Source organism: Gouania willdenowi, chromosome 6 (genome assembly GCF_900634775.1).
Source record: "Gouania willdenowi chromosome 6, fGouWil2.1, whole genome shotgun sequence".
Taxonomy (NCBI): Eukaryota; Metazoa; Chordata; class Actinopteri; order Blenniiformes; family Gobiesocidae; genus Gouania; species Gouania willdenowi.
In genome coordinates, this window is record NC_041049.1 from 50,370,698 (window position 1) to 50,396,395 (window position 25,698).

General features: G+C 37.2%; 1 protein-coding gene across 1 annotated transcript in view; it reads left to right on the plus strand.

The window, feature by feature from the left end:
• Window positions 1-16,886, plus strand: part of LOC114465384 (neural-cadherin-like) — a 149,813-nt gene extending 132,927 nt beyond the window's left edge. The window contains 4 exon segments of the mRNA XM_028450367.1: window positions 1,598-1,781; window positions 5,432-5,682; window positions 13,386-13,540; window positions 15,839-16,886. Coding sequence (XP_028306168.1) covers window positions 1,598-1,781; window positions 5,432-5,682; window positions 13,386-13,540; window positions 15,839-16,405 — 1,157 coding nt within the window. The 3' untranslated portion in view covers window positions 16,406-16,886.
• The last annotated feature ends 8,812 nt before the right edge of the window (window positions 16,887-25,698 follow it).

Sequence of the window (25,698 nt, forward strand, 5' to 3'; positions counted from 1 at the left end):
ACTCCGAGGGGTAATACTGACTGTGGAGGCTTATACTGACTCTGAGGGGTTATACTAACTCTGAGGTGTTATAGTGACTCTGAGAGGTTATACTGTCTCCGAGAAGTTATATTGACTCTGAGGGGTTCTACTGTCTCCGAGGGGTTATACTGATTCCGAGGGATTACACTGACTCCAAGGGGTTATTCTGACTCTGAGGGGTTATACTTCATTGTAAGATTCTCTTACTGGTTTTTAAGTGTCTTAATGGTCTTGGGCCTTCATACCTTACTGAACTACTTCTACCCTATGAACTTTCCTGGGTCCTGAGATCCTCCGACGCTGGCCTCTTAGTAATCCCTACAGTCAAGACATACACACACAGTGAGGCGTTGTTCCAGTTTTACAGCCCCCGTCTGTGAAACAGTCTGACGGAGCACCTCAGGGCTGCAGAGCACGTTCATGTTTTTAAGAAAAGGCTCAAGACCCACCTTTTCAATTTAGCTTTTAACTAATTATTTATTCATTTTAGGATTGTTATCTTTTATGTTTTTATTTGCTACCTTTTGTTGTTTTTATAGTTTTAGGATTGTTATCTTTTATGTTGTTTTATAGTTTTAGGATTGTTCTTTATTGTTGTTTTCATAATCTTAGGATTGTTCTTTTATGTGATTTTTATCGTTTTTAGGTTTATCTTTTAGGATTACTATTCCAGTGTTTCCTCGGAAGGAGCCCTCTCCTCTAGGGGCTGTGATGGGCCGTGGCTGCAGTGGTGCTGAGTCGTGGCTCTCAGTGATGGTGAATGGCTTCTGCTGTTTAGCTGGATGGGGGGCTCTGTCCCAGCGCCCTGTGCCCACGGTCTGTGTCCTGCTCCTGGTGCAGACGGCTCCTTGTGATCTCTCCTTACCTAGATTCTCTGTACCCAGCCATGTGCCATTGTCCTTATTTTGGTGGGTGTATTTTTAATCATGTAAAAGCACTTTGAGCTGCATTTTCTATGTATGAAACCGCTTTTTACAAATAAAGATTGATTGATTGATTGATTCATTGTACTGTCTGCAAAGGCTTTTACCGACTCCGAGAGGCTATACTGAGTCCGAGAGATTCTCCTGACTCCCAGGAGTTATACTGACTCTGAGGAGTTATACTGTTTCCGAGAACTTATACCGAGTCTGAGCGGTTATACTGACTCCGAGGGGTTCAATTTATACTTCCTCACTTGCATTTTCTTTAGTAAATGCAGTTCGTCTAGTTTCTTCCTGTTTCCTCGTGTGAAAGTATAACAATCATCTTAGTCTTAACAAGAGAGTCAATGGCACTAATCTGTATTTAAATAATGTGTAGGCCTCATGCTGCACAAGATGCGTGAACAACAGAGCACAGAAAATATTCAGAAAAGCATGCAACACGATTCTTTGCCGTAGGCTGTTTGTGTGTTCACGTGCATATGTGTTCACTAGCCTGTGTAAAGTGAGTCTGTTCATAATGGTGTCGATGTACATGCCTTTGTAATTGAGTTTATTGCCTTTCCAGTTATGTAAATGTGTCAGGGAAATATTTTTGCTTGAAGAACGAAGTGTCTTTGACACTTAAATATTTCTTCCTTTGTTTACATCAGGTTGTTTGCGGGATCTGAGGGTTAACGGACGCACCATCCTCACTGATCAGGAGCGGGCTTTGGAGGGACTTCACGTTATCGCCTCCCAGGGTGTCTCTGTCGGCTGCCCTTCAGACGCCTGCAGGAAACACCACTGTTCCCCTCCCTTGGTTTGCGTGGACCTCTGGAGACATCACGAGTGCAGGTGTGGTAAATGTACCGAATAGATAAAGCAGCATTTAATGAGGCCTCACCGAGTCAGAGAGAAGCTCTGTATACATTTACATCCAGATGGCGCATACACAACTCAAACCTACTTGTTTCACAATAGTAATGGCCACCCTCAACTTGCAAATTGCCATAACAAATGATGTCAAAACCTAAACACTTGCTATTTATTCACAGCAGCTGGTGCTGCATAAATAAACCACCTACTTTCAAATGAAAAAATACTTTTTTAATGTAGGTCACTGAGACTTGTACAGCGCTTTTTAATTTTTGTCAGCTAAAAAACAAAACTACCAATTAGCAATTTTCTCTCCAAGGTTTAAACACAGGGGAAACAGATCCAGACAAAAGATAATGTGTCACGACTGCTGGTTGGTTACATGAGAGTTTGGTTGCACTTAATTGGAAATCTTATACATAAGGCTGACATTATGCTGTCATTAGCATAAATAAGGTGTCATGAAGGCTGTCTTTAAGTGTTGTTCACTAAACTATGACACCTTTGGGGCTATGTTGGCATTTTTTGGGTTAGGTGGAGGGATCTAGTGGGGTTAGGTAGGGGTAGGGTTAGGGTTAAGGCTTAGGTTAGGGGTTAGGGGTTAGGATAGTGAACCGGTTAGGGGTTAGGGTAACGAAGGGTTAGGGTTAGCTAGAGTTAGGGTTAAGGTTAGGGGTTAGGGTAACAAACGATACTTAAAGACAGCCTTCGTGACACCTTATTCATGCTAATGACAGGTGTCATGTCATAATAATGACAGCGTGATGTCAGCCTTACATATAAAACTTCAAGTTAAGTGTTCCCGAAAGTTTTGGTCAAGATCACCTGCAAGAAATACAGACAACTTCTTAAAGTAGTTGCTGTAAAGAGCCATAAAACAGGGACGCACCCTCCTATCCCCTACATAACTCACACACACTCACACAGACAAAGTCATACACACCTTGATTTACACCCAATAGTCATTTTAAAAAGGTTGCTTTACTACATCTTACTGGGCTGGATTTAATTTTAATTAGAAGTTTTTATTATCGTAGCCTGTTAATTAATTTGTGTTTTTTGGTTGCCTTTTTGTGTATTTTTGTTGTCATGTTGTGTGTTTTTGGAGTCATTATTTGTGTTTTTGTTGTTTTGTGTGCTCTTGGAGTCATTTTGCATTCTTTCATAGTCCTTTTGTGCAGTTGCTTTGGGGGCTGCACAACATTAGATCGAGGGCCACATGTGGCCCCCGTGCCTTCAGTTGCCGATGTCTGATTTAGATGATTCTGATGATTATTTATTTGATTATTAGTATTTAACTTTCAACTTTTGTTGAAAGTCGTTAAAATGTGTAAAAATAAATGTCCAAGTTTGAAAAAAAAACAAGCTTTGCCTTTTTAAGCGAAGTAAAAACAACATCTGTGGCTGCGTCTTTCCTTTTCACTTTACCCTCGCTTACAAAATAAATGGTGCAGAAACAAAGAAAAGTGATTTAAATAAGGTTTATTTGATTAAGGATTATGCTTTTAGGATAGAAACTTTCAAATTCAAAGCCTAGTTTTGTGACATTAACTGGATTTGACATTAGAGAATGAGTCATGACATCTCATGAAACTCGTTGTCCTCTGGGATCAAAAGTAATCAAGTCAATAGACTTTGTACTACTCACTACATACAAAATGTGATATTATTTTCATGTTTACATAAAAGCGTGTAAATGAATGTAAGGTCAAACTGACAAAACATGGAACTAACAACACAGAGAGCAATTAAGCCTTCATTACAAGGAATAAGATAAGCAACTAAGAATGCTGCACAAAAATAACATCTGCATTAACTCTCCTATTATCCTGAAATATTACTAATACATTTTAACCTTAGGGTCACTCTGACCCCAGGGATATTTGCCTCCAAATTGTTGACCTAGTTTTTGTGTCAGGCACAGTTGGTTATTTGTTGAATACATACGTATATAAACCTTTGATAATGAAACCATGACCTGTTCTCTAGCGCCACCATCAGGCCAAACTTTTAGTTAGTTTGAATAATTTATCTTGAATAGTTTTCATCCAAATCTTATCAAATTTACTGACAACATTAATGACAAGAGGAGTATTAACCCTATTGGTTGTGGTGATGATACCATCTCCACCATCAGGTCAATGGGGATGTAAGCTGACACACAGGCAAGTTTTACACAACTTGGCCCCCAGAGTAACACCAATGCGTGCAATATGTGTTCAGCACTTTAAAAATATCATCATGATAATTTTATGCTTCATCAATTGTACCGATCGAATTCCGAAAATACAAGAAATATGAAGCATAAACGTTTAATGGGGTCAAATTGACCCCAAGGATAATAGGGGGGTTAAAGAATGCCCATTATCTTTACACACATGTTCTGGACACGTCCCAAACTACCGCAGATGTCTATTGGACATCTTTTTTCAAAGCAATCTTTGACATTTTAGGTCTACAAATTCAACCATCCCCTCATACAGCTATTTTTGGCTGAACCCCACTTGGTTTGGTCACTACAGCGATGCAAAACAATGTAATAGCCTTTGTATCCCTAATCACCCGAAAAAGAAATTCTCTCAACCACCTTTATTTAACGTTTGGCTTCATGATGTTTTGACCCTGCTTAAATTAGTAAAAATTAAAGTCGCACTCAGGGGCTTATCTGATACGCTTTACACTCACTGGAGGCCGCTACTCGATTATGTTGACCATCTCCCACCCAAGGATGGGTGGGAGATGGATGTGGGAAGCGCTTAAGACATAAAACAACGTTCTATAATGTGTCTTTTTTTTGTTTTGTTTTTTTGCTGTTTTTGCTTGGGTGTGCGTTTAGATATTTATTTTTAATCATTTGGGAATTTATTTTTTGATGTATTACTGTTTTTGAACCAGTTCAATGTTTGAAGGGAATGGAAATGTGATTGTATGTTTGTTCGTAAACAAAAGAGGCTGTAAGTGTGATTCTTGTAGTTGTAATGGAACGATATTGCAAAAACAAGATAAAAAAGCATAAATAAAAAAAAAGAAGGCCCGTTATTATTAGTGTATGAGTCAAATGTCGTGACCTGTGTTACAAACGGAAGAAAAGTATTTCCCTTATCTACAATGAAGAATCTGCTGTGTTCCTCACCACTTCACAGCTCACTGTTTCACTGAGGCTCTAATGGTGTGTTAACCTGAGAGAACAGTGTGCATCACCGCTTTAGACTCTGCAGGATGACTGAATTTTCTGCCTGTGATTTCAACTCTGGATCCTGTGTGAGAGCTCCCATTCATATTCTGTGATTGCCCCTCTATACCTCAGGTTGCAACTGCTGCTAGACACTGGGGACTGAGGTGATATATATTCAAGGGATGTATTATATTGTGAGAATCTAGGGCTGCATAGCCAATCCTAGGTTTCCTTTCGTTTTTTTCTATTCCTTTAGTTTTTCGGTGGCTTTTAAGGCCATGTATCCCTCAATGAGCATATCTTCAAATCTACTACAAAAACTGGGACTCTTCAGGGATTTGTTTTCACTCTGTCAGCTTAGGTTCATAACTCCACCGTGTTATTTTTATCTGACAGCTTCTCATGCGTGTCTCTCTTCTCTTATGCTTTACACTTCTGTGTTTTCTCTGCTCAGGTGCCCCTCAGGCCACATGACCAAAGAGAGCTCTCTGGGCAAAGTGTGCATCTACACGCTGTGTGCCAGCCGACCTTGTCGCCATGGCACCTGCGTGCCCCACTCCCCGTCCCGCTACTCATGTCAGTGCAGCGAGGGTTACAGAGGACGGCACTGTGAGGTGACACTCGCCATGTTCCACAACGAGAACAGCAACAGCCTCAGCCTCAGCTCCATGTTCGCCATCAGCATCTGTGTCATGGCCTTTTTAGGTAGCTATGTCGACTATGTTATGTTCTATCTCTGGTAACTCATAATGTCACCATCCAGGGCTGGGGTCAATTACAATTAAATTTTTGTAATTACAATTACGTCTTCAATTTTCCATGCTCAATTACAACTCAATTACGATTACGTTGATGTTTGTTCCAATTACAATTATTATTATTATTATATTCTCAATTACTTAAAGAGTAACTAAAGCCCTGCTTTCTCCTGACCTGCCACTAGGAGAAAAATTCAAAAAATGCCTTGATTGTGGGCGGGGCTCCTTGAACAGTTAAGACACGCCCCAGTCTATACAATAAAATCTCCAATAAACAATCTATGCTATGCTAACTAGCTACTCATTACTCAGTGTAGCTCTTTATTCACTCTTCTCTCAATCCAACCTACTCACCACAGATTGTAGAGTCCACAGGTGCTAGTTTTTATAAAATGTGTTTATTTGTGACGCAAGATGGTCCCAAAATGTCACATGATCTTGTTCTTAGCCAATAGCAAAAATCAGTTATAATAGCTGGGTTTCATCCCATAGAGGGCAGTTACTTTGACATTTTACAACAAAATATGCCAAATTGAAATTGTTTGACTAAAATGTTGAGAGTTGGACCAGGATCAATCATCAGCACTACTTCATACCCAAATACATTTTTATTCAGCAGGTTTTGGGGTTTAGTTACTCCTTAAGTTCAATTGCAATTAATCACAATTACTGAGCCTTTAATAAATAACCCCATGAAATTGATCCTTTCTCTTGTGTTAGCTTTCTGTTAGCAACGGGTCAGTTTCTTAAATCCACTGTAAAATCCACAAAAAAATATATTATCTATCATCCGATTTGTTTTTCATCTCTTGGTTACCTTGTTAGGCCTCTTAAGCAATGAAAATATTGGTAATAATATTTTTGTGTAATGATTCCCCCCGGTTTGCTTTTAATTAAAATGTAAATGACAGTTTTTGTAGAATGTTCATGACAGATATATAGAAAGTCATTTATCTGAACAATTATATCTGTTAGCTGTTACAATTATAATTACCACAAAATTGCAATTAATTACCAATTATGCAATTACAATTATAATTGATCCCAACCTCGTCACCATTTCTATTCATTCTTTGTGTATAAAATGTGTTTTTGTTCACACTTTAAAGCTACTATTGTGTGTTTTCTTTCTGTCTGTAACATCTTTGTCTTGTTTTGTTTTCAACCAAGATTTTCCACTGTGAAATCTGTTTACGCACACATTTCTACTCAGGCACGTACACACACACACACACACACAACTACATTTTGTAGCTGTATTGATCTCTCGGGTTGTGCCTGGATGTTTTTCCTCCATGGGGGGTTGGTAGACACATGAAACAAAGATCTTTACATGGAGGAGGAATTGTGTGTCTTAATTTATGATTCATGGAAACACTGTAAATATCCCTGGAGATGCATGCACTTTCTATATGGCTTTTTCTCAATTGCTCCTTTCTGTTGTCTTCAATCCTTCCCATGTTGATCCTCCAACATCACAAGTCACTTTCACTTTAAGCCTTACTTTTAATACGTCAAATATATTTTATATCCCACCGTGCACTTGTTTAAACCTCTCAATGTGTGTTTTTTTTTTTTTGTTTTTCATTTCACTTCACTGTGTCAATTTCTGTTTTTTTCCAATTCAACTTGAATGTGTCCACGTAGTGTACTTCAGTGTTTACTGCATGTAGAGCTGTAGATTGGATTTGCGGTAAAAACTGTTGAGAAGTGTTCTTATTGCTTCCTGTGTCTTTAAGACTCTCCCGAGGCTAAAGGTTACATTTAGGGATAGCATTTGTCATAAAGTTTGTTCATCAAAACCCTGCTGTGTTGTACTCGGATGTCAGTCATCCCATTCCAGGAAGAGAGATAACTTAGAGTTGTTCTCGGAGCAAGGATATAGTTTAGTATGTTAACAGGAATATAATGTAATTTTTCTGTTTTAATGCGGAACAAATTTCAAAAAATTACCAACATACTTAACAATGCCATCTTTATTGAAGAAAAATATTTAAAAATCAGTATTTAATCAATATATTCTAAATAATTTATGAATAAATGGTATTTTTGATATAGATCAAACATAGGTTATGTTTGTCGGCCCCAGTAAGTTTTTTTTTTTAAAGAATACACGTTTTGAATTAAAGGGGAGCATTTTCAATCTCTAGACTAGATTGAAAAAGACTAGTCTAGAGATTAACCAGTAGTTTAGATATACTAGAAAATGACTTTACCACCTAAAAAGGGAGAAAAATCGCTCATTATTTTAGTAGAGCTTCTAAATTATTCAACATACATTGTTAGTTAGGGCATATGTCCAAACTCAGCACTTAAAATGTTGTCAAAATATGTTACATATAACATAATCCTGCAAACAGATAAACAAATAAAATTAACCCAAGTGAAAATAGTACTATTCCTCTGCAGAGGTAATAATAAATAAAGTAAAAATAAAGCATGTAATTAGTAACAATTTATTATATTTAGCTGTAATAGGAAGAGATTGATGATATTTGATGATGAAACTATAAATCAAAAGTGTAAAGCAGTAAGGCAGAAGTGATATATGATAAATGATTGACAAAAAAAAGTTGGGAGAAAGCCTTGAGCAACATTACAAAGTAAATGTTAAGATATGAAAATAATATCATTTAAAATTAATAAAAGAATCTACGTCTCTTCAGACAAACACTCTTGCAAAAGATGGGCCACAATAATAGCTGTGAGTCTGTGAGTAACTTTTTAATTGATTTATCCCCTGGTTTTCGATGTAATAAAGAACTAATCATTCTGTCACTGAAATAAATGTCAGTAAACACTGAAAAATGTTATTTAGTGCTTTGATGACATTTGAAATCATCTCAAACCCAGAAAGTGAAGCAAAACCAAAAGATAGAGAAAAGCTTTGATGAAGCAGAAGAATCAGTCATCAAAACCTTTAATCAGATTTATTACTCACCTCCTTGAGCTCTTGATGTAAGCCACCTTAGTGCTGATGACACAAGCCCGCGTGTATAAACAGTGTAATAAAACTGCATGGTTGATGGTCTCATAAGCGCGTTGAGATCTAATAGGATCAAGATTCAATATCTGGCCCCATGTGCTGCCGGCGGGGCATTTCTAAATGTGTATGCATTGATAGCCCGACTATCATGTCAAAAAAGATGAACGATTTTTTTGATTCAATGTTAACTCGGAGCAAAGGAATGATCTGATTGTGTTAGTTTTTGAAATTATGGCCGAGGTGGGTTTTTTCTTTTTTTTTCATGCGTTTTACAAAGATGGACGACCCAAATGTGCGAGTGGCTTAGCCGTTGTCACTCTCACACCTCTTTCTATGGGGTCTTCCCCCCGCCCATCATCACTGTTTATGAGTCTCTCTGTCACAGACAGGCTTATAAAATGCCTGGGCAATTCAATACACTGTCCCTGCCTCTATAACTGACTCAAAATTCCCTCCAGGGCATCTGACTAGTATTGGGACATCAGTTATTCTGACGTTAGAGTGTGAAATGTTTAAAACAGCTTTCAATCTTTGTTACCAAATTCAAAGATGATGAAGTGTGGCCTCAACATCATTCATGAATGTTCATGAATGTTTCTTTCATGAGAACAAAAAAAAAAAAGTACATTTGATGTAGCTTGTTTCGTGTTGTAGTGAGGCAAACTTTTTTTTGCACCCAAAGTCTGATTAGAGAAGTTTTTTTGATGTTTGTGTCATTACATTTTCAGACATTGAAAATTATATTTTTTTAATTTTACATTGTCGGGTTTTTCTCTTAAAACCTCATGTTAAATACAATACAACCAGTATTTTAGTTAATGAGCTTGTCTGTGGTGACTCTTTATAGAATTATCCACCACAGGCACATTAAAAGTGTGTCTCACCACAGACTGAGTGATGACTGACAGGACTATACTGTCCTGCCTGAAAATGCATCAAAAGGTTAAAAAAAAATCCTTCATCCATTATTAAGTTTCCCTGCCCCTAAAGCTATGATCTGTTGAACAGCATTTGAGTTGGACTTCACTTGCTCTATTGGCAAAGCGAGATGATGATCCTCATTTGTTCAGCATTGACACTCAGCTTCTTGATGAATGGATAGAAATGAGCCTCTCATCTGGGCTCTGGATGCAAAAACAATCATGTAAAGTGCCTGTTCTTTTTACTCTCTGAATGATTAATAAATGAATTATTTATTTCAAACTCATCCTCATCTTTCATTTGTGTCGTTTCCTTCTGCACCTTCATCTGTTTTCCTTTGTCTTTTATATTCCAGTTGTGTTTCATCTCCCTCAAACTTCATTTTCCTCATTAAAGACACAATGGAAATGCAGAGAAAGGGTTAAAGTAGCTGGAGATGATATTTTTTAAATCAGATAAAGACATAGTGTAGGCCTTGTAAACCAATGAATTGAAAATAATTTATTTGAAGGAAAAAATGTGTAAAATGTAGCAATTTACCACTTAGGGGTACGCGATGGCACTACAGGGGGTACCTGAGATTGAGAGAAAGTGGAAAATTAACAAACAAAAGCATTAAAAATATGGGATTTTTAAATATTTATTTTTAGTTAAAATGATAATCATAATAATGATGATGAAATGGTCTTTATTAGAACATGAACTGAAAATACAAGTGTCCGTCTTGATCTCACAATAGGACGGAGATGACAGTAAATGATGAAACTATAGAAATAAATCTATTCAGGAGACACTAAATACTGTTTCATTTCACTTATTTACAATGGGATTCTTTAAAATGTGTGTTATCATTGATTCATTCCATCATTATGCTCTATAGTTGTTGTTTTTATTAAATAAAATTCAGAGCAAAATGTTGTAGTCAGATAAAGGGGATACTTAAAAAAATAATAGAATGGGGTATTTGGACCAAAAACGTTTGAGAACCACTGCCGTATACGGATGATTAGAAGGGTTGTTATGTCATTCTTACTCTGATTTGTTAAGGTTTCATTTATTCAGACAACTTTTTTTTTAGGAAAAATTACTTTGATCTCCTGACATGTTTCTGCTGATTGCTTTGATGTGTCCTTATGAGTCCTTTCCGGGCGTGGCCAACTTGAAAATTCTGTCAGGCTGGCCATGTCCCCTGTAGCTGATGGTCTCTGGAGAAGAGTGCCCCAGGTGTGGGAGAGTAAAAATGTTCGCTCATCTCTGTTGATATATTTAAGCTCCACTTTTTGATGTCAATGGCTTTTTTGATCCAGTGTTTGTGTTTGTTTCCTTCTGTCCCATTTATTTTGGCATCGTCCAAGCCCATGATGGGATTTTTTTTTGTTTTTTTTTGTTGTTTGGTCTGATATTGCAGACTTGAAAATTTCCTGTTGTGCTCGGTTAGTTTTACCCTACTGATGTTGTATTGTTGCAATAGTAATCCTGTTTACTTTGATCTCCATGTCAGGAGATCAAAATGCATTTCAAAGTACCTGTACATTTCTTGAAAGAGTTGTCTGAATAAATCAAACATTAACATATTATTCAAAAAAGCAGACAAAATGAACTTGCTGTGATTTCTTACTCTGCCAAAGTGTTTTCCCAGCACACGTTTCTGGTGTTTTCACGGACTGAGTGTTGCTACAAATTAATGGCAAATGTTTATTTTTGGCCTTTCACAGAAAGATCCAAATCCAGCCGAAAATGAATGTCTCGCGGCGTGAGGTGATATCACTGGGAAAACTGGGAACAAATCAGAACAGAAATGGTGTCAAGCAAACCACTGTGCTCTTTGTCTGCTGAAGAAACAAAATAAATCACATTAATAATGAAGTAAAAACACGTCTTTGCATCCGTCTACTAGACTTCACATCCCACAATGCAATGCGCAAAACTTTTCCGACATTGTCAATAAGAGTGTTTACAGTGGAGATTAAAACCAACTTTCAAAACGTCAATTTTAACCTTTTACCTTTTTTTTTCGGAGCATATAATCTTTAATTCACTAGGCTTACACTATGCCTTGATCTGAGTAAAAAATATTCACCTTCAGTGTGCGAATGAAGAGTGGCATTGGGCACAGCACTCCTCATTTATAATTCACAGTTTGAGCCTTGCCTACATGATTCCCACCTACATTTTAGACCAAGAAGGTATTGCTGTTATGAATTAATGAATGACTTACTCATCTTCACCCTGACTTGAGATCGATCTCACTTGAACGTATATATATTCTAGCCAACTGTGGGTGAACTACAGGGGTCAAGGTAACTGCTATATGAGTGCATTATCTGATGTATTGAGCACTTCTTTGTAGTATTATGTTGAATATCAGCTTAGGTAGTGTTTGGGGGTAAGGGGAGAACAAGCCTGGAGGCATGTGGTGAAAGAGGAAGGCTAAGATCTTAGTACTGGCGTTGGGTTCTTATTATTCTGGTGTTTTCTGCTTCTGCGTTAAAATGGAGGGAGGTCAGATGATCAATACTGCTCTACCCTTCACCCCAAACTAAGGATGGTGCGCTGAAGATCAACGGGGAATGCTCATGGTCTCTTCTTTTTCTATCTTGTATGAGTCCTGTATTAAAAACCGGCGAGGTGTAGCATCTGAGTGGTTAAAGATTTAGCAGGTGGGGGAACAAATAGAGATGAATTGTAAATGAGATGCCATTTTTAATCTCGCTGAGATTAGCCCATGGGGAGATGTTTATTCTGTCTTTATGAGTATCTACCTGTTAGTGTGACCCGCAAACAGTTGTCACCGCATGAATCCCTTTCGGAGCAATTACTTTTAAAGAAAAAAAAAAAAAAGACTCATTTGATTAGCACGCAATTCACTAAATATTTTCAACTAAATCATACTTAGCTCCTTCCAAATCAACTATTCCAGCTAAAGTAGAAACTTTCTGGTGGTATGAGATAAAAGCCAAGGCCAGACTAAGGCCAGAAAAAGCACTAAAAATGCAACAGTGAGACTTAATGAGTGGGTACGAGACAAAGGAATGGCAAAGAGAAGACCAAAGTGCTGAGATGGAAAAGAAAGAGTTAAAGTAGCAACTAGTAAAAACAGATAGTGAAGAAGGAGGGGAAAAAAAGAAGAAGGATGGCAGATGGGAGAAAATATTGGTTGAGATTAATGGACTTTAAAGGTCAGTCCAGCATGTTGTATAATTCAGCACACAATAGCTTTGATTGATGTCTGTGCTTTAGGACCTTTCCTACTCGGATTCAGCAGCATTCCTCTCTGCGTTACAGCCCAAGCCACTGAGGCTTTGAGTTAAAGGGAGGAGTACAAATTCAGTTAATAGGTTTCTGAGGAACTGAGGTCTTTGATAAGACAGGAAACATCAAAGGGAATAGGTGAAACGGTTTGTGCCACTGGTTTTCATGTATGTTCCATTAGTGTCCTAACTGTACAGTCAGTGCAGCTAATAGGCCTTACAGAACAAATCAGTGTGATGGAAAAAATATGCTCCTGGTCATTAGATATTAGTGTGCACGAGACACCAGCTTCACTCCCTTTATCTCGAATGTTTGTTGTTACAATGCCTTTGATGACGATGACATTCCCACTATACAAACAGGTGCCGTGTCTTTTACCTTATACCTGTCCTTTTGTCAAAACACCTGTCGATGTCTTTCTGGGTGTTTTTAATACTCACAATCTTTTTCTGATGAAGTAAAATATGTTCCTGCTCTCTGGCACCCCTCAGTGTTGATGCTGGGCCTGTTTCTCTACTCCTGCTGGAGGCGACACAAAGGTGTGAAGGAGGGAGTGTATCATGTGTCTGCACACCACGGCGAGTGGGAGGACATTAGAGAAAATGTGCTCAACTACGACGAGGAAGGTGGAGGGGAACAAGACCAGGTAAATACAAACACATGCTGATATTTGTACTTGGGTCAATGACGTGACACTGACACCTAAATATTATGCCTTATTTTATTTTTATGCATAAAAAGATACCAAATATGTAGCAACTTAGTATATATGTGCTCACTGATTTTTTTAATGTTACTTACTAAATTACTTCTGCAATTTATTCTGTTATTGAAAGTCTCAAAATATTTTGTGTTGCGACTGTCTGGCCATTACTGCTGTTTTAAAAAAAAATCTTTCAAATGTATTTCCTGCTCTAATTTAGTTATATTATAGTCCTGTATAATATTTCAAAGTATCTCTATTATTATTTCCATCATAATATTCATGCAAATCTTGCCCGATGATGCCCATTTTAAGAAATATCATGCAGTGAAATCTTTATACGTCATTGACCCACTATCAAAATGACCAAATCCTATACAGAAATGTGACTTTCGAAAGCTCTGTTTCACATTGGTATTTATATTTGATATTGTAAATTATTATTTATGTGCTTATGCATTATATATGTTCTACTTTGTTTGTATTTATAAAAACTTAGTTTAGTTTAATGGTGTTTATTGGTGCCTTAAAATGAAGCTGAAGGTCAGTTCTTTATATGTCCACGATTGAAAAATATGAAAAAAATAAACCCCAGTATTAGTAATTAAATCCTTTTTTTAGGTAGTGCTGCTAATAGCTGTTTCACTTGACTGGAATTGGATACTTAATTACATGGCTAATCAATGGTGCTACTGTTTCCAACATCTTTTTAATACCCAGTGGATTGTCTTTTTAGGCCTGTAAAACAAGCTCATGCACTTACAGGCATATGCTGAGCTGTTCAGCTTTTATTGGGTTCATGTGGCGAGTGTTGTTGGATTTTGAGAATGCTGTAAAGGATTCTCACTGTTGAGACGCTTTGTCTTTATTGTGAGAAAGCTGTAAAAAAAAAACACAGAAAAAACAGAAAGGTAGCTCCTGATTGGTTGACAATGTTGCAGGTTGTCTTCAGTAGCCAATCATTTGAGGGGCTCAGCAGCCGTGTACCTTTCTTCTTCTACATAATTGGTATTCATACAAAGTGCTGCTTGCTACTAAAGGCAAGTGTCCTTTGGCAATTTCAGCAAACAGCATACTCACTTGCATTTTCTCTGGAAATGCTGTTTTTTTAATCCTTAAAGCTGTAGATGATGTACATTTTTGTTAATCCAATTAAGACATAGTTTAGGCCTCAGGGATCAATAAATCTAAGATCATTTGCTGGAAAAAAACATGTAAAAGGTTGAAATTGGCACTCTTCGTTTATTAACATTTTCTGAAAGGTTTGTGCATTGCATTGTGGGATATGGAGTACCGGAGACAGATGCATAGATGCATGTTTTTACTTCAGTCTGTTACTGTGTTTTCTTAGTTTTTCTTTACCAGACAAGCAGGACAGGAACTGACGTGACACCAGTTTTGTTTCCGTTTGTTCCCGGTATTCCCCGTGATATCACCTCACTCCGCAAGACATTAAATTTCACCCGGATTTTGATCTTTCCGTGTAAACCTGAAAAATAAACATCTGTTTTGCTCCAACTTTCAGTGAAAACACCAGAAATGTGTTAGGAAGTCAGTTTAGCAGAGTTTTTTGGGTAAACACAAGAAATGATGGTAGGAATGAACTAAAACACTTCTATGCATCTGTCTATGAGACTCCACATTCCATAATACAATGCGCGTAACTTTTCCGGCAATGTCAACAGTGTTCATGGTGGAGATGAAAACAAACTTTCGAGCAGCAGTTTCAACCTTTTTATTTTTTTATATACTGGTATTAGGAATGGGCGCATGGTGGCTTAGTGGTTAGCCTCACAGCAAGAAGGTCCTGGGTTCAAGCCCTGGGGTGGACTTGGGTCCTTTCTGTGTGGAGTTTGCATGTTCTCCCCGTGCTGCGTGGGTTTCCTACGGGTACTTCGGCTTCCTCCCACAATCCAAAAACATGACTAAGGTTGATTGGAGTCTCTAAATTGCCCATAGGAGTGAATGAGAGAGTGAATGGTTGGCTGTGTCTGTGTTGCCCTGTGATGGACTGGCACTCTGTCCAGGGTGTACCCCCGCCCAGCACCCTATGAGAGCCGGAGATTGGCACCGGCAGACCCCCGCGACCCTGTTAAATGGGAATAAGCGGGTATGAAGATGGATGGATGGTATTAGGAATACACTATGTCTTCATTGGATCTTCATCAGGTTTATGTTTTGAAAATGTATCAAAAATAGCCTCTTCTTGTCTTCTGACCTTTTTCTCTGTTGGTTCCTCAGAATGCGTTCAACATGGTGGAGCTGCAGCGTTCCCTCCAGCCCAGCCCTGCACAGTCACTCCGCTACAGTTATCCACAAAGCATCATCTCCTACCCACAGACGAAGCCTCTCCAAGACAACACTAAAAAAGCAACGACCAATGGCAATGGCAATGCAGCTATCGCTCTGCGTCTGGCCGTCCCACCCTCAGAGTCGGACGCCTTGCCATCACCTCTGACTTTCCGGCGCTCACAGAAAGCCCTCTCCTTCTCCAGCCAGGACTTAGCACGCTACCTTTGTGAGGTCATCAGGGACATGGAACATCCAGCTGAGTTCAGTACCATGACTACGCCTCGCCGCCCCACAGGAAAGGCGCGCGGCCTGGCTGCGGTGCGCTCCCTCAGCTCACTCAGTTCATCTCAGGGTTCAGAGGTCAGGCTTCAGGTGGCCCAGGGCACCCGGCTGGACAGGTTCAAAACCCTTCGAGCTGTGGTTAGCGATTTTAAAGGAGACTCCAAGACTCCGGAGGGACCGAGAGACAAATTGAAGGAGAGCAGAGGGCAGTTAAACTGTGAGAAGAGCGGGTGAGGCTGCACTTAAAGAAGCTCAACTGAAGCCTCCAAAAAAGCTGAATTCATCAGAAGTGGATGGTTGGAACCCAAAGGGAGATCATTAAATGTGAAATACTTTGAGACTGGGAGGTTGCCCAAGGTCTATGTGAAGTCTGCTATATATGTACTGTAATGATGAATCTTTGAACATTTACGTTCTTTGATATGAAATGTTTACCAATGAATGACCAGATGTTATGTATTGTTTACTTGGCATTGCAATGTACAGTATTTACTCCACAGACAGCACTTTTTTGGAAGCACTCTGTGTCAAACTACTCATGTCACCCAAATCATACGGGGAATGTTTGCAACTATAACAACAAATGAGTTTCCTGTGAGATAACTGGATTCTCTGTACCGGTAATGACTCATGAAATCATTTATGTGGCAAAACGTTGTTTGTTATTTTTCCATTTGTATTATTTATTTCCCTTTGACGAAATAAATATCTTTCATAATAATTCACTTTATTTTTCAAGCGTGCAATAGGGACATTCACTGTTTATGAAATACACCATTAGATGTTTGCACTTTTACTTGCCAGTTACCTTATTGCATTAAAATGAGTAAGAGGAAGGATTTTGATGCCTTGGAGTTGGACTTGGTATTTACCAACTGCTGACCTACGGAGATGCTGATGCAAAACAAAGTTTTGGAGTATTAAAAGTTGTCTAAAAAGGAGAAAGATGATTCGGATACTTTTAAATCACAAAAGAAAACACTAAATGTTAGAAGGTTAGAGGTAAGGTTAATAAATATTTACCTCCAGCAAAGAGGTAATGTTTTCACCAGCATTTATTAGTTTTTCTGTTAGCAGCATAACGTTAAAGGTATTTAATGAATATTGATTAAAATGTAACCAAAGATAGGAATGGAAGATTCCATTAAATTTTGGAGAGGATCTGATCAATATATTGGCCATCCTGTCTGTCATTGTCCGATCTCAGAAGCCATAAGCAAGGCTGGGCCTGGTTAGTACATGATTGGGAGACCCCTGAGAATTCCAGGTGCCACAGTGGGGTGACAGTTGCTCGACTGGTATCTGTCATTGAGTCTTTTCACCGACATAGCCTGCCATGAATGTGGTGTGAGTGTTGAATGTTGGTGGTGGTCTGAGGGACCGATGGCGCACTATAGCAGCCTCGCTACCATCGGTCTGAAAGACTAATGGATGAAATTTGAGTGTCTAAGTGAAGCGCTATATAAAATCCAATGCATTATTATTATTATGATTCTGGATCTGTTTGAAAAATAAAAAAAAAAAAAAAACATATTTCAGATCATTCGAGTAATTTAAAGATTGTATATCTTGGTTCGTAATTGACAGATCTTTAGGAACTTTCACTCAGTTGTTGGGTTAATTCCTCAAATACCCCAATGAGGATTGGAACCATATTGCGCATTTCATCTCAATTTTTCAAAAAATGTCCTTTGTTTTTTTTTTTTTTTTTTTTTTTTTTTGAAAATAAAAAAATGTCCTTTGTAACTTTATCATTATTAATGGGGATAGAAACCTCTTCCAAGCCTTTAAAGTGTGAACGATCATGGAACTGCCAATGAGGATATTTGGTGCTTGGCGGAGGCTTGCGCTCTTGTCTAGTATATTTCAGCGATAGACAATGGTCCATTTTTTTAATTTTGGGGTGAGCAGTCTGGTTGGCAAATGTCCGACAATCCCAACCCTTACAGTATGTAGGCTACAGCAGTAGAGAAACACATCGGGTGCCATTCCTGTCAGCGAAGAAAAGGAAGATGAAGATGACGCTACATTTTTCAAACTAAACAAAGCTGTAGGGTCAAAGATATGGAGAAAAAGAATTGGCATAACAAATACAAAAGTCTGCTGAATTTTTTCATAAACTAGATGAAGAGTAAATTAAAAAAAAATGATTTATACTCGCTTCAATCGACCATTGATGTTCAGCTGCATTGTTGTGCTGATGGACACATTGTCTTCGCACACTTAGAGATAGTATTTAAGCATTGTTTGTCCATGTCTATCTGTCAATGGTGATGCTGCTAGCATGTCATTCTTGCATCTTGTTGAATCCATGAGAAAAAAAAAAAGCAGTTCTAAAGGCAAACAAGGATTTTTGCCAGCTGTACATAAAGGGACTGTTCATCATCACTGATCAAAGTGGAGGTTTGATCCTGAGCCAGTGTGACTGACCTGCCTCTAATTTTGACTAATGCTGGTCATTGTTAGCATGAGTGTTTTGATGCCATCGCAAACATGGGGAGAACATGTGAACTCTGCACAGATATCAAGGCCTTTTTGCTGCAAGCCTAAAGAGCTAACAAAGTGGTTGTGATCAGTAAGTATGAAAGGAATCTTGTGTTCTTCATTCATTACGACGACAGCGCCTTCGACAAACAGGAAAAACTCTTCTAGCAAACCATTATCAGGAATATGCGTCTGATGGGGAAACATATGGGGTGCCGATTGGAAAGTTGCGCATGCTAAAAAAAAACAGCAACTTTTGACCAGATTTACAGCAATGTGTGTGAAATTTGTGATGTCTACTTTTCTTGTTAAAATATAATGTCATTGTTTAATCTAAATCTAAATGTTAAAACTAAATGTCAAAACTAAATGTCATGGGTAAAACTAAATATTTAGCTAGTATGCAAATTCACCGGAAGTACCAACATAAAATCTCATTGACGTAAAGAGCATTATCTGTGGTCTATTTACAGACACATTTAGATTTAACATTTAATATTTAGATTTAAAATTTGTTTAAATGTAACATTTAGATTTAAATTTAACATTTTGGTTTAAATGTAGCATTTAGATTTAATATTTAACATCTAACATTCACATTTAGATTTAATATTTCAACATTTCACATTTGAAAATATTAATATTAATACTGACGTATTTTTATGAGAAAAGTAAATAGCACAAATTCTGAAGCATTGCTGCAAATCTGGTGAAAAGCAACATAAGAAAATCACATACGTTTTTTAAACGTGGTTTGTTGCTAAATTTTGCAAAAAAGTTGCTGTTTATTTTAGTACGTGAAACTTTACAATCAGCGCCCGATAGAAACAAGTCAGTTCCAGTATTAATGATCCATCTGCAGTTTTTTTTTTTTTTCCCTTCTGACCAGAGCTTGTGAAGGATGGACTCAGAGTGGGGGCTTCTCAGCAGGCCAACATATGCTACATCTTCCTGAATAGCTCACCATTACCAGTGTTGGACAAAATAATGACAGAAGCCAGACGACTGAAAGGGTAGATGGAGCAGCTGCAGACTGCTGATGATGTGGATATCTGTTTTCTGTTTATTCACACACACACACACACACACACACACACACACACACACACACACACACACACACACACACACACACACACACACACACACACACACACACACACACTTATCATATAGGCTACATGCGTTCAGCCCCTTGATAGTTTATGAAGATTCAAGTCTTTATATGTCTAATTTCACTAAAACACATCATAAACAAAAATCTGATTGACTCTTCCATGTTCAGACATGATTTCTTTCTACTATTACATGCTGCCATCTATTGGCAAAGCAACCACACTGCTCATACATTTTTACATTTAGGTTCTCCCAACAGAGCACATCAGTGGGGTCGTCTGGCCTCATCACAAGGTTCATGTTCATGTGAAACTACAGCATTGGACCAACTTTTTCTGTCTCCATCCAGAAAGCTATTGCATCATCGGTTCAGTCCCACTGTGTACAGTTTAATATGAGACTGGAACACATAGTCCTAAAATATAAAACACTGCCCACAGCAACATCATCAAAAAATTATAGATAACACTTGTAAAGTTTCTTAAAGCTTATTCCAGGAGTCTAGAAAATCAATGTGGAAAATTAAATGAGTGTCACAAAATTGCCTGAAGGGTTGAATGCTTGGTAAATGTGGTGGTTTTATTGTCATTTCCCACCTTTTTCTGTCTGATGGTCTGTCTATATGAGACCGTTGTCAATACTAAACCAAACCGCCTTTACAATAAAAAATGGTTAATAAAAATGTTTCCATTCAGCTCCATATGTTTATTTTAGTGGCAAGGCACATTATCCTGCTTTAAAAAGTAATTGGTTGCCAATACTTTGATACATCATCTATGATGTATATTGTGAGCTTTGGTTGTACATCATTTAGTTTTGCCAAAATAATACAATAATTTTGGTTTATAAGTCACTTAACTTGTTATTTTTTTCTGCCTCTCAACATTTTTAGGCTGTTTAGTTGACTTAATCGCTGCCTATTACAACCAAGCCTTTTTGATGACCAAATAAAGGGGATATTAGTGTCATTCAATGTACTTTGAAGTGATTAATATTGCAGCACTAAAGTGTATTTTCATTTCAGAACATGTATTTCTGCTGCTGGCCACTAGAGGTCACCCTAAACCCAGGTCAGCTGGCCATGAACTGCAGCAGCACCAGTGGAAGACTGAATACAATAGTAACTGTACTGTACACCTTAGTATGAAGTATTATTAATGCATGTTTGCAGTCATGTTTAATAAGTCATTTCTAAATGAAATGTTATTTTAAACCAGAAGTCGTACACATAATTGCTTTCATTTAGTTTAGTCACAACATAGCAATAATAATAATAATCATCATCATCATAAAAATTTTTTAAATGACAGGTTTTTAACTCATGATTATATGACTGTTGCTAATTAATTTGGAGTAATGGTTGACAAAGAACTTTATATAGACAAATCATTTATATGATATGTATGGTTTCTGTAACATCTGGAGAATTGTATCAAATCCACCAATCAGGGAAGAGAGAGGAAACTACATGGGCTGCGCAATTAATCAAATTTTAATCCTGATCACAATTTTAGTTGCAACAAATTACACAAATTTGATCTTCTGCAATATTTGCATTTAAAATATGGGCTTTTTTTTGTATAATTGCTATTTAAAGCTTCATTTTGTACCGCAAACTGTACACATTCTGAGGTCTGAACATCTCCTCTGATGTGTTTCCACATTCTCTGCACTATCTGCATGTGAAGTTCAAGTTCTAAAGTTAAAGCTAAAACTCTGAAGTAAAGTTGAAGTTCTAAAGTTAAAGTTCTTTCTCTATGTATTTATTTAGAAAAGGGAAAGTACATATTGATAAACATATGAAATTCATTGGTTTCGTATTTTAGTTGGCAAAAAAATAAACACATTTCATTACGTCATTTATGGGCTCTGCACTCTGTAATAACGTATTTATTTTGTTAGCCTTTGGTACATTTTAAATTCTTGGGCTAATTAAAAAAAATAAAAAAAATTGTATAATTTTTATTTAAAGCTTCATTTTTTACCGTAAACTGTACACATAGTGTTTGTTTAAATATATATGTATATATACACGGTACATATAAAACTGTTTTTTTAAGAAATGGGTTGAAACATCCACTCTCTCTGCACTGTCTGCATGTGAAGTTCAAGTTGATGAACATATGAAATTCATTGGTTTCGTATTCTAGTTGGAAAAAAAAATACACACATTTTATCACGTTGTTTCTCCTTAATAATAATGTGTACAGTGTTACAGTGTTCTGGGAACAAACTAATATACTGCACATACCCAAGTGTTGTGTATTGCACACGTATCCTGAAGTACTATATGTATTGCACGTACCCTAAGGTAATGTTCTAAAGTTAAAGATCTAAAGTCAAAGTTCTAAAGTTTTAGGGCACAGGCTGTTATTTAACTAAAACTGTATAGGTGTGTTTCTCATAATGTTGAATTATTGCAGTATAAATACAACTACAATATTTACTATACTGACTGTACAGCATATGAATTATCACTGTGTGTTTTTTCTGACTGTCATATTTCATTCTCCATAGACTCCTCATTAGGAGAAAAGGTTGGAACAAAAACATTTGTTCATTCACCATGTGCCCCTTTTTAACTTTGAGCCCCTGCCTCTTCAAAGGTCAAAGTTCACACGTTCACAAGGAGAAGATAATGTTGCCCACCATGCTGGTCCCTCTACCAGAACAGCCATCATTATTCAAAATGCCCAAGTTATCAGTGATTATGATTGAAGTGTGTCATATTACACAGCTGAGTGCATCACACGTTGTTTTCTTTATGGGGCTGGGTTGCCACAGACTAGTTTAAATTCCCCGCTGATCCTTGTCCACTGCCAAAAGCACCAACAAGCATGTGAGCATTAGACCATAGAGCGAAGAAAGAAATTGGCAGCATTCTTTGAGCACATATGACACCAGGAAGTGCAGTGGGAAGACCAGAGAAGCCAGTGGGAAGCTTTGGGCAGCAGTGTGCTGGTAAACACATTCATCCTGCCATTCAAATGACTGGATTTAAAGGATCTGCAGCTAATGTGACGCATTAGATTCTTCACAGATGGAGTTCCTGTTTCAATATGTAGAAACTTTGCCACTTCTGTACCCGTTTATCATGATTAGGGTTGACAGTAAAAAACAAAATCAAACAGTCAAGATACACACACAGTTACCCTTACAGTCAATATAGAGACCAGGATTGTGGTCAATCACATAAAATAAATAAAATTTAATTTTCAATTACCTCTGTTCAATTACAATTACATTCATATTTCATATTTTTATCCTGAGAAAGTCAACTACATTTATGTTCTCAACTACTAAAGTTATGTTACAATTAATCACAATTACTGTGCCTGAAATAAATAACTAATACTAGTTAACCTTCCTCTTGTGTTAGCATCTCTTATGACAACGAGTCCTACATCAGCTATAAAAAAAAATAAATAAAAAAAAAACACTAAATGGCTATCATCTAATTTTTTTTCTAACTATTGGTTACCTTGTAAGGTGTTATGGCAAATTTTATATTCATCATAATATCGTCAAATGTATGTTCATGTGTACAATTTGTCATGTTTTAATACATGATGACTCCATTACTCTTTGCACTTTTGAACAGCTGAATCATGTTAGATTAAACAGTACAGATCGTATTGTACTCAGTGCAACACAGAGTCTCTGCTGAAGGCCAAAACTCAAACTCACATGCAGATATGCATGCACACACACACTATCAAGGATAGATAAGAGTGGCGCCCAATCTTCCTCATAATATACACGTCTTCATCATCCTCAAATGTTTCCACTGTTGGGCATCTGACTCTCTCCTTCTCCTCACCTCAGGGTGGAACTTTTCTGTTATCTGTATAAAAGCTTAAGCTGTGAAACTGTTAGTTAGAGTGGGTCTTGCCTTTTTGCTCTGCCACAAGCATTTTGCCTTTCATTCTTTCAGGATGGAAGCTTCTTTTTTACTCCTTTTTATTTTATTTTATAATAAATCTTTTTTATAAAATCATCAATGCTCCGACTGGACTCCATCATTCAACCAGAGCAATAAATCATGCCTCCAAATGAGGTCAACCGCAAATTTGCCGTAACAAAGGCTTCCTATCAATGAAAATATAGGCATTGATATTTTTGGTGTGGGCATCTTAACTGTACTGTCCTCGCTGATGTGTTGAAACTTCAACTAGACAGCCAGCCAAACTCCGTACAAAACAACAAGGGAGTCAGGATGCAGCGTTCAAGCTCCTTAGTTTATTGCAGACTCTATGTGAATGAAGTTAAGAATCAGGAGTGAAACTGAAAATATAGACACATACATTGCAATTAACAAAACCTCCTTTTTACAAAGACAAGTTTCAGTCATCAAATAATAAACAAGCAACTACTTCACGCTTAAAGATGTGTACTCATTGTTTAAATGAAAGGCATTAATCTATGTTAAATACAAACAATTAACATGCAAAATAAACATTACTTTTCCTATGATAACAACAATATACATGTCAATATATTAAACAACTGAATAAACAAAAGAAGAACTTACAGGCAATGCATCTTTCGGAGAAACAACCGATGATAGCAGAGAGAGACTTCAGCTCCTACCACAAATCTAGCCTTCTACTGGGCCATGTGCTCACTAATACTTCCTTCTTCCTGTTCTTAAAGGAAGTGATGCAAAAAACCCCAACACTAAACAACAAGGGGAGCTAACTACAGAAACTAAATACAAAGAAAAAAAAAAGAAAGAAACAGCTGTCTGTATATCCCTAGATTTAAATTTTTTTGAATGGTAAAATGTGGGAATGCTTGGTAGGAAACATATTTTAATAATTGTTAATATGGGTAGAACTGTAACATTGTTCCCAGGTTCTGCATTTAATTGACAATTTTTATAGAATTTACATGGCAATTAATTACAATTAAAAAAGTCCATTGTCTAAACACAATTACATTTTCATTATGATTACAAGAGCAACAGATCTTTAAATAGCAATCAAAATTACAATTACGCCATAAATGTAATTAATTATCAATTAAACGACTACAATTATAATTGACTCCAACCCCGATAGAGACATCTCTGAAGCCACATGCTTGAGGACTGCATGCATGTGCTCAGAGAGAACATATGATAATGTACAACCATAGTATTGTGCGCTAAATGGTAACTGGACTTTTGTTACCACTTGACTAGTCCAAAGAGTTCAGCCACATTCACCCTTTCATTACACTTACTCACACATGTATCAGTAGTGACAGAGCTTGGTGCTAATCCTTCAGTGCAAGGAATGTAGGGATTAGCCTTAGTGTCATGCCCAAGGAAACGCATGAAGGGCCTCCGATCATTCCACCAGCCTCTCGACTTTTTTGGCTCAAGGTCCCCCTTTCTCTTATTTCTGAATTCACGTCCGACTACAACATTCAGAATACTGAAAAAAAAAAATAATAATAATATATATGTATATATATATATATATATATATATATATATATATATATATATATATATATATATATATATATATATATATATATATATATATATATATATATATACAGTATATATAGAGAGAAAGAGAGAGAGAGAGCATAATGTTGGAATGAATGAGTGATAAGTTTAACACACATTTTAAAGAATCAAATTCTGTAAATAAGGGGTTGAAACAGTATTTAGTGCCTTCTGAATAGATTAATTTCTATAGTTTTTTATCATTTCCGGTCATCTCCTGCCTGGTGTGGAACCAAGACTGACTCTTGTATTTTCAGTTCATGTTTTAATCCATATGATTTCCGTTAACATTATTATGATTATTATTTTTAACTAAAAACATTATAAAACCCAGTGGCGGCTGGCCAATAGAGGGTGCTAGGGTGCCATAATTTTCACTGTCAACTCTTGTTAAAAGTTGCGCATGCGCAGTAACTCCTCTTCAATATGA